Source organism: Neomonachus schauinslandi, chromosome 12 (assembly GCF_002201575.2).
Source record: "Neomonachus schauinslandi chromosome 12, ASM220157v2, whole genome shotgun sequence".
Lineage (NCBI taxonomy): Eukaryota > Metazoa > Chordata > Mammalia > Carnivora > Phocidae > Neomonachus > Neomonachus schauinslandi.
The window spans coordinates 573,592-588,051 of record NC_058414.1 but is presented as its reverse complement, the minus strand read 5'-3'; the positions used below and the strand labels follow the sequence as shown (position 1 = coordinate 588,051).

General features: G+C 65.9%; 1 protein-coding gene across 5 annotated transcripts in view; it reads right to left on the bottom strand.

Moving 5' to 3' along the window:
- Window positions 1-455: 455 nt before the first annotated feature.
- Window positions 456-14,460, bottom strand: part of ZMIZ2 (zinc finger MIZ-type containing 2) — a 19,313-nt gene continuing 5,308 nt past the window's right edge. The window contains exons 2-19 of one of the 5 annotated variants that reach the window (XM_044919974.1): window positions 9,037-9,171; window positions 8,777-8,891; window positions 8,347-8,549; window positions 7,913-8,105; window positions 7,448-7,711; window positions 7,129-7,284; window positions 6,439-6,516; window positions 6,061-6,229; window positions 5,281-5,458; window positions 4,978-5,188; window positions 4,473-4,578; window positions 4,152-4,300; window positions 3,576-3,643; window positions 3,244-3,312; window positions 2,840-3,084; window positions 2,280-2,449; window positions 1,948-2,187; window positions 456-1,306 (exon numbers count right to left, since the gene is read on the bottom strand). In XM_044919974.1, the coding sequence (XP_044775909.1) occupies window positions 1,199-1,306; window positions 1,948-2,187; window positions 2,280-2,449; window positions 2,840-3,084; window positions 3,244-3,312; window positions 3,576-3,643; window positions 4,152-4,300; window positions 4,473-4,578; window positions 4,978-5,188; window positions 5,281-5,458; window positions 6,061-6,229; window positions 6,439-6,516; window positions 7,129-7,284; window positions 7,448-7,711; window positions 7,913-8,105; window positions 8,347-8,549; window positions 8,777-8,891; window positions 9,037-9,086 (2,772 nt within the window). In that variant the 5' untranslated portion in view covers window positions 9,087-9,171 and the 3' untranslated portion in view covers window positions 456-1,198. Of the gene's footprint in view, window positions 2,188-2,279; window positions 2,450-2,839; window positions 3,085-3,243; window positions 3,313-3,575; window positions 3,644-4,151; window positions 4,301-4,472; window positions 4,579-4,977; window positions 5,189-5,280; window positions 5,459-6,060; window positions 6,230-6,438; window positions 6,517-7,128; window positions 7,285-7,447; window positions 7,712-7,912; window positions 8,106-8,346; window positions 8,550-8,776; window positions 8,892-9,036; window positions 9,172-14,460 lie in introns of all 5 variants that reach the window. The other 4 variants (XM_044919976.1, XM_044919973.1, XM_044919975.1 and 1 more) reach the window with 4 other exon arrangements.

Below are 14,460 nucleotides of genomic sequence, written 5' to 3'. Positions count from 1 at the left end.
CAACTCCCCCACCCCTGCCCGGCTTCCGGTGCCCCAAGGGCACTCCCCTTTCCCCGCCACAGGGCTCACCAGCCTCTCCTGCTGGGCCAGGAAGAAAAGGCCACCCAAGCAGCCGGTGCACAGCTGGAGGCCCGGGAGCCCAGGGCCACCCTCCCCGGGCCTCCCGGAAATGCCGTCTGGAGCCAGCCGGGCCTTCAGCCCTGGACCCTCCCGAGGCCCCTGGCTCGACAGCTGGCTCCCTGCCCCAGGCACACCCACGTGAGGTGACAGGGTGGCACATGTGTCTCCTGGCCCTGGTGACACTTCACAGTTCTCCCGCCGAAGCCAACTTGGAAAATTCCAGGGACAGGGAAAGTTACCGTGAGGTGGGAACAGCCGGGTGTTGGCTGGGAACAGAGCCCCGCCCACTGGGGCAGACGGGCCAGGCGTGAAGGAGGGACTCAGCAGGCCCGGCGTGAGGGAGTCCTTTAATAGAGACGGGCAGACAGGGGACACGACTCGGAGGCTCCTCCTCCCCCACCTGGCTTGGCCCCAGGGTGGGCACGGGAGAGGCAGTTGTAAAAAACACGGCGGCACGGATTCTTCACTTTCACGTAAAAGGGGACCTCGGAGGAGCCACCCGCTGGAGAATGCGCACACCCCCCGCCGTCCGCACCCAGGCGGGGCCAGGAGCCCGCGGGGTCCCTGGCAGCCCAGGAGGGACTGGCCGTCCACACCTAGTGTTCCTACGCTATGTACATCATTGTGCTTTAGAGCGCCCCACCCTGCAGCCTTAGCCTGAAGCCGCGGGTGGGAAGAGGGGGTCCCGCTCCCACCGCGAGCTCAGACTCTGGACAGAGCAGCCCGGCTCCTCGCCAGTGAGCCAAGGGGTTGTTGAAACAGAAGGGTCAACGCTGGACAAGATGCAGGCTGGTGGGAGCAGGCAGGACTGGAGGGACCAGGGGCGAGGCGCAAAGTCGGGGTAGCAGGGGTGTATGGACGGGGCAAAGCTGGGCTGGGGGGGCGGGGCTGAGCATCTCATCAAACACCATTCTGCAGCAGAGTGGGGGTCAGGGGGTCCACGCGCAGCCCCCTCCCCCCCAGCGCAGCTGCCTCTAGTGCCGGGGGGCCGGGGGGCCGGGGCGGACGCAGGTGGGGAGGGGCGGGGCACGGTGACATCTGCGGGCGTGTCCCCGCCGGCTGGGTGGGGTCTACAGGATCAGTTGTTCTCGAAGAGAGAGAGCAGGTCGTCATTGTTGTTTGTGGGGAGGTCAGGTGGGCCCAGGTAGGACAGCAGTTCCTCGGGGTTGGTCAGCTCTGGGAGCAGCTGGGGACAAAGCAAAGCCATCAGCAGCTCTGGCCTCGGACCCACCACACCCCTGCTTGGGACCCTGACCCTCAGCCTGCACGGGGCCTCTCCCTGCCGAAGGCTCTCTTTGGCCACGAATCACTCCACTCAAGTTGTCCAAGGCCAGCCTGGGACACGCGGTGCTGGCATGCCCAGGGCAGCGCGGGCCCCCGGTGCGAGCAGGGCAAATGCAGAAGGTGGGATGTCCAGCGTCCGCGACGCGCTGCTTTTGAGCTGCTCTAACTTTTCTCATGATGAACGTCAGGGAGTTTGGTTTATCTGGGTCGACGAAGGTTACCTGCGTCTTACACGCTGAGTTTGGCTCACACAGCAAGGTGAGTCAGACAGGTCAGCCCACACCCCGAGCCGGTGTGGTCAGCTCCAAGCCCCGTCTTCTTGGGCGCTCGGCACAGGCCCCCAGAGCCAACCCCGCGGCTACGGCAGGTACCCGGCACTCATCATCGCGAGAGCTGATGCTATCTGACCAGCTCTCCTGGCTCTGGAAGTCACTGGGGCGTCAGCGTCCTCCCTTCTAGGAAGCGTGTGGACCCTGGAGACGATGCACACGCCGTCCCCAGCCCCAGCTCCCACGTGCTCCCCAGCATGGGGCCCGTACTCACGTCCAGGGCCGGTTCCGGGGCCTCCCCCGCCCCAGACATGGGGGGCCCCATCACGCCTGTGGCCGCGCTGAAGGCCAGCTCGCCGATTGGGCCCGAGCTCACTGGGCCCAGGGGCTGCCGGGATGCTGGGGGAGGGTTTGGATGGTGCAGCTGGGGCCCCGGGGGCCCCCCAAGGCTGGGGGCGTGCAGCCCCTGCGGCCCGGGGTTGTGGGCCGGGTCCAGGTGACCCGCTGGTGCCATCTGAGGAAGGAGAGAAGAACCAGGTCAAGTGGACCTGGCCCCCCCCCCCCCCCCCCCCGGGAGCCGGCCCCCCACCCTCCGCCGGCACTGACCTGGCCTGGGAGGCAGGGGGCAGCCTTCTCTGGTGTCAGGAGGCTGCTGGGAAGGTCGGACTGGTAAGAGCTGGGGGGCGGCCCCGCGGTGAACTCAGGAAGGGCCGGGGTGCTGGGTGTGGTAGGCGGGAAGGAGTCAGGGAAGGTCCCGGGTCCCAGGAAGCTGGAACCTGAGAGCAGAGCCGGTCCTGGGTGAGGCCTGGGGGCTCGCACTTGGCAGAGTGGCCCAGGGACGGGGGACTCCCAGCGCTCTCCGGCACATAGCGCCGGACCTTACGGAGAAGGGCATCTCTTTTCACCATGGCCAGGGGAACCGGCCTCGCAACGGTGCTCTGGGACCCGCCTCACCCAGACACACCCACAGGTGGCATCAGACAGGGCCAGGCCCCAGAAGCGTGCCGACAGAAGGCCCCTGCTCCCCAGCGCCGGGGAGGGTGGGCCCAGCTACTGCCCACCCCACAGCCGCGTCCCCAAGCAGGCCCCCCAGGTACAGGACCCGCGCGATGACACTTCACCGGTCTGAAGAGAACGGACCGCTTGCCTGCGGCCGCCCTACTCACCCTGCCCGGGGTAGTCGCCGGGGGCCGGAGCCGAGGGGGGCTGCAGGGGGGCGAAGGGGGCAGCCCCGGGGCCCAGGGCCGCGATCATCTCCATGACGCTGGGCATGAGCACGTGTGCGGGGCTCACGGTGCGGCAGCGTTTGAGCACGGGCCCGTCGGGCTCCTCCTTGACGTGCACATCGGGCTTCACGGGCACTGGCTTCCAGCTGCATGTGGGGTCGATGGTGATCTCCTCGAAATCGGAGCTGCACGGGACACGTGGGCTGCTCACCAGCCGTCCTGCCGCCTCCCCCGGCCCCACGGGGTGGCTGTGGTTCCGGCCGCAGCAGAGCAGGGCGCGTCTCCCAGCCGTTCTGGGGCTGCCCGCTGCTGACCGCAGACCGGGGTGACAGGAAGACACTTACTTCTGAATGTAAATGAGGATTCCCAGCATGTACTGATCCACCTCCAGCCCCTCCAGTAACGCCGTTTTGCTGTTGAAAACCAAGGGGATGGGGCTTGGAGGCCTGTCACCTCTCCATTCCGTCACTGAGCCCGAGGCCACCCGTGGGAGGTGACCGGTCATGAAGCAGACTGTGTGAGCTGACCCCGTGTATGACGCCTCTGCCCTGAGCCACAGCGTCCTCATCTGTGCTGTGACCCCCTGGACCTGACTTGGGTTTTTCTTGGTGCTGTGGGCTGGGGCGGGGGGGGTTCTGCCCCGGGCCCCCATGAGGACCGTCTCGGGGATACTCACTTGCACACGGGGCACCTCCAGGTCCCCCGCTCACAGTTGAGCTGTAGGTAGGACTCCAGGTCAAAGCACTGTGGGGAGCACGAGAGACGGCTTCTCACAAAGGGGCCGGGGGCGACCTGGCTGCACCCCGCGATCGAGCCGCATGCTTCTGGGCTGATCTGCTCGCGTGTTGAGAAGCCACGTGTGCCAGGCTTCCGCTGGGGCGCCCCTTCTAACAGATGCACCCTGGGGACAGCCCACACGGTCCTCACTGGGACCGGGATGCCACGCGGCCGGAGAATTGGGCATCTGTGCTGGTGAGGGCCCACCTCTAGGACACGGTGTCCGAGAAGACACCGCGGCAGAGCCGCAAGAACACGGAAGACCAAAGCTCGTCCGCGCACGGGATCTCTGAGGGGCCGCTCCTGGGGCGGGAGGACCGCATCTGCGGCCTCGTCGCCTTTCGAGACGAGAGCCCGGGAACGCAGGGGAGTGGCAACTGTCCTCGGAGACGGGGGAGGGCGTGGGGGAGCCTGGTCACCAATACCACCAGACAGCCGACAGGAGTCCCGGCAGAGCTCCACGGGGACCACCCACCTGGATGTGGCGGCAGTCGTGACCGCGGGCGGGGAGCTGGATCCTGCGGAAGGTGATGGGGCATTTGAGGGACACCTTGATAGCCGTCTGCTCCACCCCGTCCTCGCCGTTGGGCCCGGGAATGGTGCCGCTGCTGAAGTTGCGCTTTACTGGTGTCGACAAGGGAGAGGACCGGCCTGAGGGGCCTGCCGGCACCACAGCTCCGAGGCAGCGTGTGGGGCTCGCCGCTGTCCCCCGACCCTCCTTGCCCGGGGCCCCCATCACAGAGGCGACAGCCTCACTGGACGTGGGGACATGCCGGGTGGCGGCCGGGCCACTCACTCTTGGTGATGCAGTGCTCGGCGGGCAGGAGGCGCTTCTTGAGAAGACCCTGCAGCACCGAGCGGACGGACGGCCGGTGTACGAGCTGCAGCACGAAGAGGTGGGACTGCGGTGGGAGGAGCCGGTCAGGGGCTGCGGCCTGGGAGCCCGTCCCGCCCTGGAGCGCCACCCCCCCGCCCCACGCCACGGGCTGGCCCACGCCCACCCGGGGAGCCCACCGGCATCCGAGAGCCCCCAGAGCCGGCCGGGGCGGGCCCGGCTACCTCTCCTCGCCCCGCTCTGCCTGGGGCCCCGGTGACTCCCAGCAAGGCTTCGGGGACAGGCAGCCCGTGGGGCTCCCGAGCCTCCTCACGGGAAGATGGGCTCAGCTGCTTTCCGGCGCCGGGCCCGCACGAGCGCCCCGTCTAGTTAAGCGGGGAGGCTGCTGCAAACTGTGGGGCCAGGAGAACAGACGGAGGACGGGCCGTGGCGGGGGGCGCGTGCCGGCCCCGTGGGGGGCACTCACGCAGCAGCAGGCCGTGACCGTGATCTGGATGGTGTTGCGGCCCGGCTGACACACGTGCTTCAGGTACAGGGGCTTGTGGGACGTCTTGTTGTCGCCGCGCTCGATGGTCAGCGGGGTGGCGTTGACGCTGACCTGCACTGAGGCTGGCCAGTTGGTGTTCATCTGCCGGTCCTCGTGGTGGTAACACTTGAACTGGAGCTCCAGGTCAGGCCTGCGCAGGGCGGGCGGGCGCTGAGGACGGGCCGGGGCGCGGGCGGGGGGCCGCGGGCGGGGGGGCACGCGCCGGGCCGGGCGTCTGCTCACCTCAGCATCAGGGTCTTGTAGACAGAGTCGCGGAGCTGGAAGGCGTGGTTGCTCACGGCCAGGTTGTGCTGCAGGCGGAAGGGCTCCAGGACCACCCCGTCGCGCACAGGGAAGGTCAGCCGCAGCTCGTCACAGGGGCCGCTGCCTGGGAGCGGGCCGCGCTGGTGTGAGCCGGCAGCTGGTACAGAGGACACGGGGCTGGATGGCCCGCGCCGCCCCCCCCACCCCCCATCCCAGGGATGCAGGCCGCAGACCACGGCTCCTCCTCCCCCGTCTCCCCTGGGGCCCCTAGGGCCCTGGGCCCAGCCGTCACCTCCAACAGGAACAGGATCTTGGTGTCCCGCTGTTCTGTCCTGCCTCAGTCACCTGGCCCAGGGTCCCCTAAATTATGACTGGAGAACATGCCCCCGACCCAGAAAAAGGGTGCCGCTGGTGCTTTCAGAAGGGGTGGGAGGCTGAGGAGGTGTGAACGAACCACCTGCCATCATCCCAGCGCTTGAGCTAGGTTTTTAGGACCCTAGCTTCTGCTGTGGCAGACTCCCCCAGAGCAAGGGTTCCAAGCAGGAGTGGACCTCAGGGGATTCATAAACCCCCTGAAATGATACACAAAGTTCTGTGCACGTGTGTATTTTTCTAGAGAAAAGATTCACACCTTGAAAGATCCGCCCACAGGTCTATGAGTAGGAGATGAAGCTGCAGGCTCCCCAACCCCCACGTTCCCTGTAGGACTCTGGGGTCCTGGGCCCCAGCCCAACCATCCTGAGAGCAGATGACACTCACCGGGGGGTGACGGGTGCAAGGAGCTCACACTGGGCTTGAGGTCGGGCAGGAAAGGAGACTTGACCTCCTGGCTGGTGGACATGTAGGGAACGCTGCTGCCGGGGGTCATGGGCGGCGTGGGGCTCCCCGGCAGTGGGGAGCTGGGGTAGCCAGGGATGGAACGGGTGGGCTGTGGGGTCGAGCAAACAGTCAAGGCGGAATGGTGGTGGGTGGGGTTTGTTCCTGGAGCACCCGGGACCGGTCAGGACAGAATCGGGCAGGGGGCAGCCCTCGGGGCGGGCGGGGGGGGGGTTCTGGCTGGCCACCCGCACTTCCTCCTGCTTGGGTGCCCTCTCTCCACGTGCCCGCCCTGGGAGCCCCCCGCCCGTCTGCCCGTACCCCACTCAGGCCAGGCTGGCTGTAGCTGATGCTCCCCCCGCTGAAGCTGGCGCCCTGCCCGTTGAACTGCTCTGCGGGCTGCAGGAGAGAAAACTGCGTGTGCCCAGGGCCCCCGCCTGCCCCCCGCCCAGCCCCTGCGCTTGACCCAAGGAAGGGGCTGGGGGCAGGGCGCCCACGGCACACACGGGCACTGGCCTCTAGTCTCTTTTTTGGATGATTTCTACATTCTGCAAATAATCGACAGGGAGCATGCAGTGCTTTCATAATTTACAAAATTACTACTCCAGGAAAAGAGATGACACCCCCCTGCCCCCTGTTTAGAAGGGGTTATGGGAGAGCCACATAGAGGCCGAAAAAACACACCCCCTCCTCCCCTCATGCCCCCGATGGGCCTATCCCCAGCAGGCAGAGGGAATATGGTCACCCTGCCCTAAAGGACATTCGAGTGGCTTGGGTGCCTGCCCCCCGCCTCCCCAGCCAATTTCCAAGCAGACACACAAATCTCACAGAGGGTCCTTTCCGAACCAGATCCCCGCACTGGTGAGGACCCCTGCGGAGCTCCAGGCTGCCTGGTCACCCTCCGTGCACCCGGGCCCACTCCCTAGTCAGCCCGGGCGAGGCCCATGCGTCTGGAGGCGGCCAGCACGGGGCCCAGCGGGGGCTGCGGCAGGCCGGAGGGGCCAACCCTACCTTGTAGTGCAGTCCTGCAGGGCCAGAGGCAGGCAGGGCCTGGCCCATGCCCTGCTGCAGGGGCAGCCGGTGCCCGGGGTAGGAGGAGGGGGCGGGAGGCTGCCCGGTGCCAGGCACATACTGGCCCCCCGGCAGGAACTGCTGCCCTGGGTAAACCTGAAGGAGAGAGAGGCACAGTCAGGGCGATGGGTGTCAGGGAGGCCAGCTCCCGGGGGGGGGCGGCGCCCACCCCATCAGGCCCGGCCGGTTCTCACACGGGACGCCCGAGCTCGCTGCAGCTCTGGATGCGGCTCGGGACGAGGGAGGCCCGGACACTCACCTCACTGGAGTAGGCTCTCTTGACCCCCTGTCGGGGCAGTGGCTGGGCCTGGGCGGGCCCAGGGTACCCGTGGTGGGGCAGGCGCTGCCCTGCATACAGGGGTGCCATGCCCGCTGCCCGGGTGGGGTTCATGCCCATGGGGCTCATGCCAGAGGGGCCCAGCAGCCCTCCCACGCCGGCAGGGGTCATGCTGCTGGGGACGCTGGGCCCCCGGGGACCTCCGTGCTGCAGGAACTGGCTGTTAAAAGCCTGCCCGGCCCCCATCTAGGGAGAGAAGACAGGAGCCATTCAGGCCATGCCCCCCTACCCTGTGGGCGCCACCCAGGGACCCCCTCAGCGCCTCGCCCCTCCCCCATCTCATCTCACTACACGCCCGTCCCCAGACCCCGACCCCAGCTGCCCAGCTGGTCCCTGCCTTCCAGACCAGCACACGTGGGCGGCACGGGAGGAGCGGCCGGGCCTCACCGCTCCATACTGGCTCAGCTCCTGGCTCTGCTTCTCCTGGAGGGCGGCCACGGTGGCCGTGGCGGTGGCCGTGGCGGTGGCCGCGGCAGCAGCCACCGCGGCCGCCGCTGCCGCCTGAGTGAAATCGGTGGAGGGTCGTGTGGCGTGTGAAGGCAGACCCAGGCCCCCGGGCACCCCCGGGCCGCCCGCATACCTGCGAGAGACACACAGGGCTGGGTCACAAGTGCCTCCTGCCTGTTACCCGGGGCGGGGGGGGCGGCACACGGCCCTTACTGGGGCCCCGTTCGTATCTACACGCCCCCGTCAGAGCCCACAGGAGGAGCAGAGACACGACATTCAACAGACCAGTCCGCACAGGCCTGGGCGCCTGCCAAGCCGGAGCACTGCCCCTGGAGGGCTCCCAGCAGCCCTGCCTGGGGAGGGCTCCTGCTTACCCAGTAGTGAAGCCGGGGCCCCCGGGGTAGCCCCCGCGGCCGTACACCCCCTGCTGCACGAAGCCCTTGGGGGTGGCACCCTCTCCAAAGGCCTGCTGTCCGAGGCACTGCGGGGAGTTCAGGGCAGAGCCGCTGCCGGCCATGCCAGGCATCACGGAGCTGCCGGGGGGGCTCCCTGCAGGGCCCATGGGGCTCCCCAAAACCTACGGGAAGCAAGAACCGCCAGTGAGCACCATCCAAACAACTTACTTCATGCAGGTGCTCCAAGGAGAGGCCTGGGGGGGGGGGGGGGGGAGGTGAGGGGAGGAGAGGAAGCGAGCAGGGGTGGGGCACAGGGTGGGGGCGGCGTGGAGGCCAAAAGACTCCATTTCTCTCTGAGGTCCAGGGGGGCCCTGGCGGCTCTCAGGGGTGGGCCCAGGTGTGGGCTCACCTGGCTCTGGGCCGCGTTGCCGACGCCCCACACGGTCGTGACCACCGACAGCGATCCCGCGGGCTGAGTGGCACTCTGCTGCCAAGGCACCGCCTCATAAGCAAATGGACCATCACTGCGAGCAGAGAGGTGGGCGGGGAGGCCCAGGTCAGGAGACCCCCGCCCGGAAGGCTGAGCACCAGGAGCAGAGAGGTCCCGCTCTGCCACCCTGCCCGCACCCACGCGGCCTGAGGAGGGAGGGCGGCAGGAGCCCCACTCACCCGTGTGGCGCGGGGGGCAGGGCGGGTTTCACAGGGTGCATGGGGTTCATTGGCTTCGGCGCAGCCTAAAGGCCAGGTCTGTGGGTGGCAGGCAGTGGCCCTCACTGCTGGTGGTGCGGAACTCAGCTGCTCTGGCTGTGGGGACAGGAGGGAGGCCATCAGCGGAGAAGCAGCTGGGGGCTGTCAGCAGGCTGCGGGGGGGGCCCTGAGCACCAGGCCCCCCTTGCTCTGCGCCGACTGATGGAGGGCAGAGAGACACCAGCGTCTGAGGGCCACCTCACCCCGCACTGCCCACCCCGGCAAACTTCTGCCCTCCTCACCCCCAAACCCCAGCCTGGAAGCCAGCATTAACCCTTTCTGTCCAGGCCCTGCCGCTCAGAGCCCCTGGAACGGCTCTGGGAGCAGGCTTTCTGAACCCAAATACCTTCCATGCTCCCCCTCCTGCACGAAGGCCTGGATAAACGGTAGGGAGCATCCAGGACCTGATTGCCAGAATCCCCCAAGAAAGCCCCAGGGTGGAGGGAGCCGGGAGGAGGATGGAGAGGAGCAGCCGGGGGGCACTGAGGCTTGCCGGCTGTAGAGGGGGCACTAGTCACCAGGGGTGAGAAAGCTCAGCTGCCCTCTGCCCTGGCCTGGGGGAGGGGAGGGCAGGCCGCCTGCTGCAGCAAGTCTGCCGAGGGCTGCTCTGGGCGAGGGGGGCCACCTGGGACTGACGTGGGCACAGGGCCAGGCGGGCAGCCCTGACCCCCACACAGAGTTCCCCAAAGGGGAGGGATGCACACACAGAGCCACGGGCGGAGGGTTGGCAGGTGCCCGTGGACATGGCAAAGGGCCAATGGGAACACAGCAGCAGGACTGGTGAATGCTCGCGGGACCCGTGTTCCCATGCCGTGGGACTTCTCCTACCCCGTGAGGCTCGCTCTCTCCCATTTACTGTCTCAGGAAATCCAGCGAGGGGGGGCCAGGCCACTCGTGTCCTCAGACACCCCCAAAAGCAAGCCCGAGCCCTTGCTGGCACCACTGGGGCCACCTTCCACACCTGCTTCTGCCTGGCCTAACCGCAGACGCATGCTGGTGATGGCTCTCAGCGGGTGCCCTGGAGGTCCTGGATGGGGAGGCTGCACCCCGCCCTCTGGGCATCAAGGTTCTGTCCTGGAGCACCACTGCCTTTTCGGAGCTGTGAGGCCTCTCTCTCACATACACACACACACAGACACGTCACCTGGGACAAGCTCAGCTCTGGTGGTTCAGATCTGCCACCTCAGCACTCATGGGGCATCCCTCTGGCCCAGGAGCAAAAAAGTGGCTCCAGCACCCACCCAACCCCAAGACTCACATTCCTGAGAGCTGCCCAGGCGCCTCAAGATGATCATGTCCTCTGGCAATACAGTCCTGGAGGAGAGTGGGGGGTGGGTCCCTCAGCGGGGACCCAGAGCAGGGAAGGGGTACAGTGGGGACTGCGATCCGCAGCCTCCCGCCCCAGAGCACTGAGTTAAGTGGGTCCCGGAGTTGCAGCCCGGCTGGGGCTGGGGCTGGGCAGGAGGGGGAGGGAGAGACAGTCGGGCTTGCCTACCCACAGCTGGCTCTGCTTCCCTTCCCCGCCAGACCAGGTCCTGCTCAGGAAACAGGGGCCAGAAAAAACCAGGGTCAGTGGGTCCAGAAGGCTCCGGGCCCCTGGAATCTGGGCAGAGGCAGGCGTGGGAGCCAGGACCACACAGCCAGGGAAGGGAAGGCTGGTGTCCCCATCCCTACTGTCCAACTCCAGGATGGGGACAGGAGAGGGGGGTATGGACGGACAGACCTGCCAACGGGCCAGTGGAACAGACCAGAGAACCAGCTGATCTCTGACAAAGGTACAAAAAACACACACTGGAGGAAACCTGGCATTTCAACAAAAGGTGCTAGAGTCGCTGAACTCCCGCAAAAACAAAACAAAACAAAACTAATCTTCTTCACACCTTGTACAGAAATTAAGTCGAAATGTGCCACAAATTCAAACGTACAGCACAAAGCTATAAACCCTTTGGAGACCCCTGGGAGCAAATCTTCGGGATCTAGAGCCAAGAGTCCTTACACAATATACCGAGAGCACAGTCCTTAAAAGGGAAAACTGAGAACTCTGTGGAAGGCTTGGGGACAGGATGAAACTACAGCCCGGGAGCTGCGTTTGCGAGCCACCGTCCCTGACAAAGGACTAGTATCTAGAATATATAAAGAATTCTCAAAACTCAAAAGAAAAAAAACATCCCGCCCAGAAACTGGGCAAGAGACAGACATTTCACTGACGAGCTGGTACGGAAGGCAAGTCGGCGCGCGGAGAGGGGTCCAACATCACAGCCATCAGGCAAGGGCAGCACGAAGCTGCACGGAGCCCTGGCCGCACCCCCTCGGCGCCCAAGGCCAAGTGAGGAGAACCTGGATCTCGTCCCCACTGCGGCTGGGAACAGAACGGGGAGCAGCCACCACGCGACCCAGCAGCGGCACTCCTGAACATTCATCTCCGAGAAATGTAAACGTCCATTCACATAAGAATCTCTGTGTGCATGTCTCCAGCAGCCTTCCCGGGCACGGCTCAAGGCCGGCCCCACGGCTGGGGACTGAACCCACCGGGGGGCACCCACAGCCCCGGGGGCACGAGGAGAAGGCAGCAGCCTGCAGGGATCTTGGGGGACCGTGCTGCGTGGGAAATGCCAGTCCCCAGAGGTTCCACACGGTAGGATTCCCTTTATGTAACACTCCTGAAATGACGGAATCCCAGAAATGGAGAGCAGAGCGTGGCTGCCAGGTGGGGAGGAGGGAGACAGGTGTGAGCAGAAGCCGGGGAGGGCAGTATCTGTAACTTGACTGTTACCACCGCACCTCCTGCTGTGACGTGTCCTAGAGCTTTGTGAGATGTCACCACTAGGGAAGCCGTGCAAAGGACACAAGAGGTATTTCTTACAGGTGACGTGAATCTATAATTCCCTCAAAATTAAAGTTTAGTAAAAAAACCCCACCACTGCCAGCCGGCCCTCTCCACAGAGATGCCTGCGGCAACCCTTCCCCACCCCCAAGCTGGTTGGGTTGAGTTGGCCAGGCCCGCTCTGGTCCCAGAAGCAAAGGCCGGAGTCCCCGGGCCAGAGGTGCTTCCCCAGCTCGGGCTCCAGTACATCAGACTCACCTGGAGGCCTGGAGCCGGGAGAGTTTGTGGGTGAGCATGCTGCTGATAAGGCACCCCAGTTTGAGAGCTGGGGATGCGGGGGTGGGGCAGGGCCTCTGTGGAGGCTACTGGGCTGGGGCCCCGGCAGACTCCGACATCACATGGGTTGGGGAATTCCACCCCCAAGACTTCTCTGCTGTGGACGAGACCACAGACGTTTCCAGTTCCCCCTGAGCCGACTGCTTGCGCGTGTGTGTGTGTATGTGTGTCTGTGACTTCCTGGCAAACTACGTCTGGTCTCCTCCCTGAGAACACCCACACGCTCCAAGTTGGGTACCCCATGACCCTCTGCTCCGGACAAAGGGAGAGTGGAGCTCTGAGTGCAGACCCTCCTCCGTGTGTGTGTGTGTGCGTGCGCATGCGTGTGTGCGCGCGCGCAAGGAGGCCTGAGCAGGGCCCTGGTGGCTTTTGCTGGCCAGAGGCTCTCCTGTGCACAGCTCTAGCAGGAAGCCAGGACCCCTGGGCAGCACCGCCCTGGCATGCGGTTAGCCTAGAAGGCCCCACAGCTTTCTGTAGGTCAGGGCCCATCTTCCTCCAGAACACTCACAACTCAGACCAGCCGCACCCAGTCTCCCGCGGGCCAACCAAAGGCAGACGTTAATGTGGGTCACCCCTCTTCCACCTCCACTCCGTCCCTGCTGCCTGGTCACCCAGGAGCAGCACACCCATGACAAGCCACCTGATCTCAGGAGGACAGGCCTGCTCCATGGTCCCAGAGCAGGGAGCCCGTGGTTCCAGGGAGAATCTCCAACCAAAGGGACACGGGAGTCCCCCAGGCTCAGAGAAGGTACAAATGATGGCTCCAGGGAGGCAGGACGACACAAAGCGGGGGCTCACATGCTCAGGTGACTGCAAGTCCGGCAGCTCTCCTCATGAGGCCACAACACCGACCAGCGGAAGTGCTAGCACTCATCCAAAACCCCCGGGAATGAGCATTTACCCCCAGCCCAGACTCGGGACGCTTCAGGGAACAGCTAAAGCATTTCACTGCTCTGAGCCTCAGTTTACAACGAGTACAATGGGTACGCGGTGACCATCCTGGGACTGAGGAAAGGGGGGGACACATGCCCGCCTTTATGCTCTCAGCCCTGACCCCTGTGGCGGAGGCAGCTACCAGTGGACACTTCATGGGGAGGCCTGGCTGCCTGCCCTTCGTTACCTTCCTCCTCCCTGACTTCTACTCCCAGCCTGTAACCAGCCCCTGGGCATGACAAGTCCTCGGGGCCAGTACCCTCGGGGTGAGGCTAAGACTCCCTCTGGGATCCTGCTACCCGTCTCAAGCCTCTTCAACAGAACCCCTCTGGCTCTAGCACGCCAGGATTTGGTGGGTGAGTCTGTGTTCACCCTCTCTGCATCCACCACCGTCTTACAGATCAAGTCACATGTTCTGTGTATGTCCCTGTAAAATATTCTCAGATAACACAACCGACTTACAGACGGGGCCACGGATGTTCTGCAACTATCAGGAAGAGAGCAGGGCAGGGGTGGGAGCAGGATGGCGGGGAGCAGGGCAGGAGGGAAGCAAGTGGCGGGGGGGGGGGGGGGGGGAGCACGGCAGGGAGAGGGCAAGTCGGGGCGGTAAGGGGGAGCAGGGCAGTGGGGAGAGGGGACCAGGGCAGGAAGGGAGCAGCTCATGAGCGGGAGAAGGGAGGATGGCCGGCAACAGCTCAGAAGGAGAAAGAGGAGGATGAAGGGAGCAGGGAACCCTCCCGCCTGAGCGTCAGTACGTCCGGTTGGGCAAAGGGTGTCCCCACGGAAACCACGGCCAGAGGCTGAAAGGTCAGCCAGCGTCGCCGCCCCCGGGGCAGACCCGCGCGGGTCCCACATCGCCGTGCCGGTGGGCGCGCACGGCCCAGAGCCAGCCCGGAAGGCGAGCCCGCCGGCCAGAGCGCGGCGTGGAGGCGTCGGAGCCAGGTGGGGCGAGGGCCCCGGGTCATCCTCCACGCTCAGGAGGTCGCCGGGGCCGCGCACACCCCTCGGGCGCTCCGCCGGCTTCCGGCCGGCCCCAACAAAGGCTCCGGTAAGGGTCGCCCCGCGCGCGCGGGGCCGGTGGGCCCAAGAGCACGACGCACACGCGGCAGGTGCGGCAGGTGGGCGTCGGGGCCGCCTCCAACCCGGCCCGAGCCCCGCGGAGGCGCCGCAGCGCCGGGCCCCGGCCGCCGCACCTGCCTGCCGCGCGCACCTGCCGCACCTGCCGCCCCCGCCGCCCGCACCTGCCCACCCGG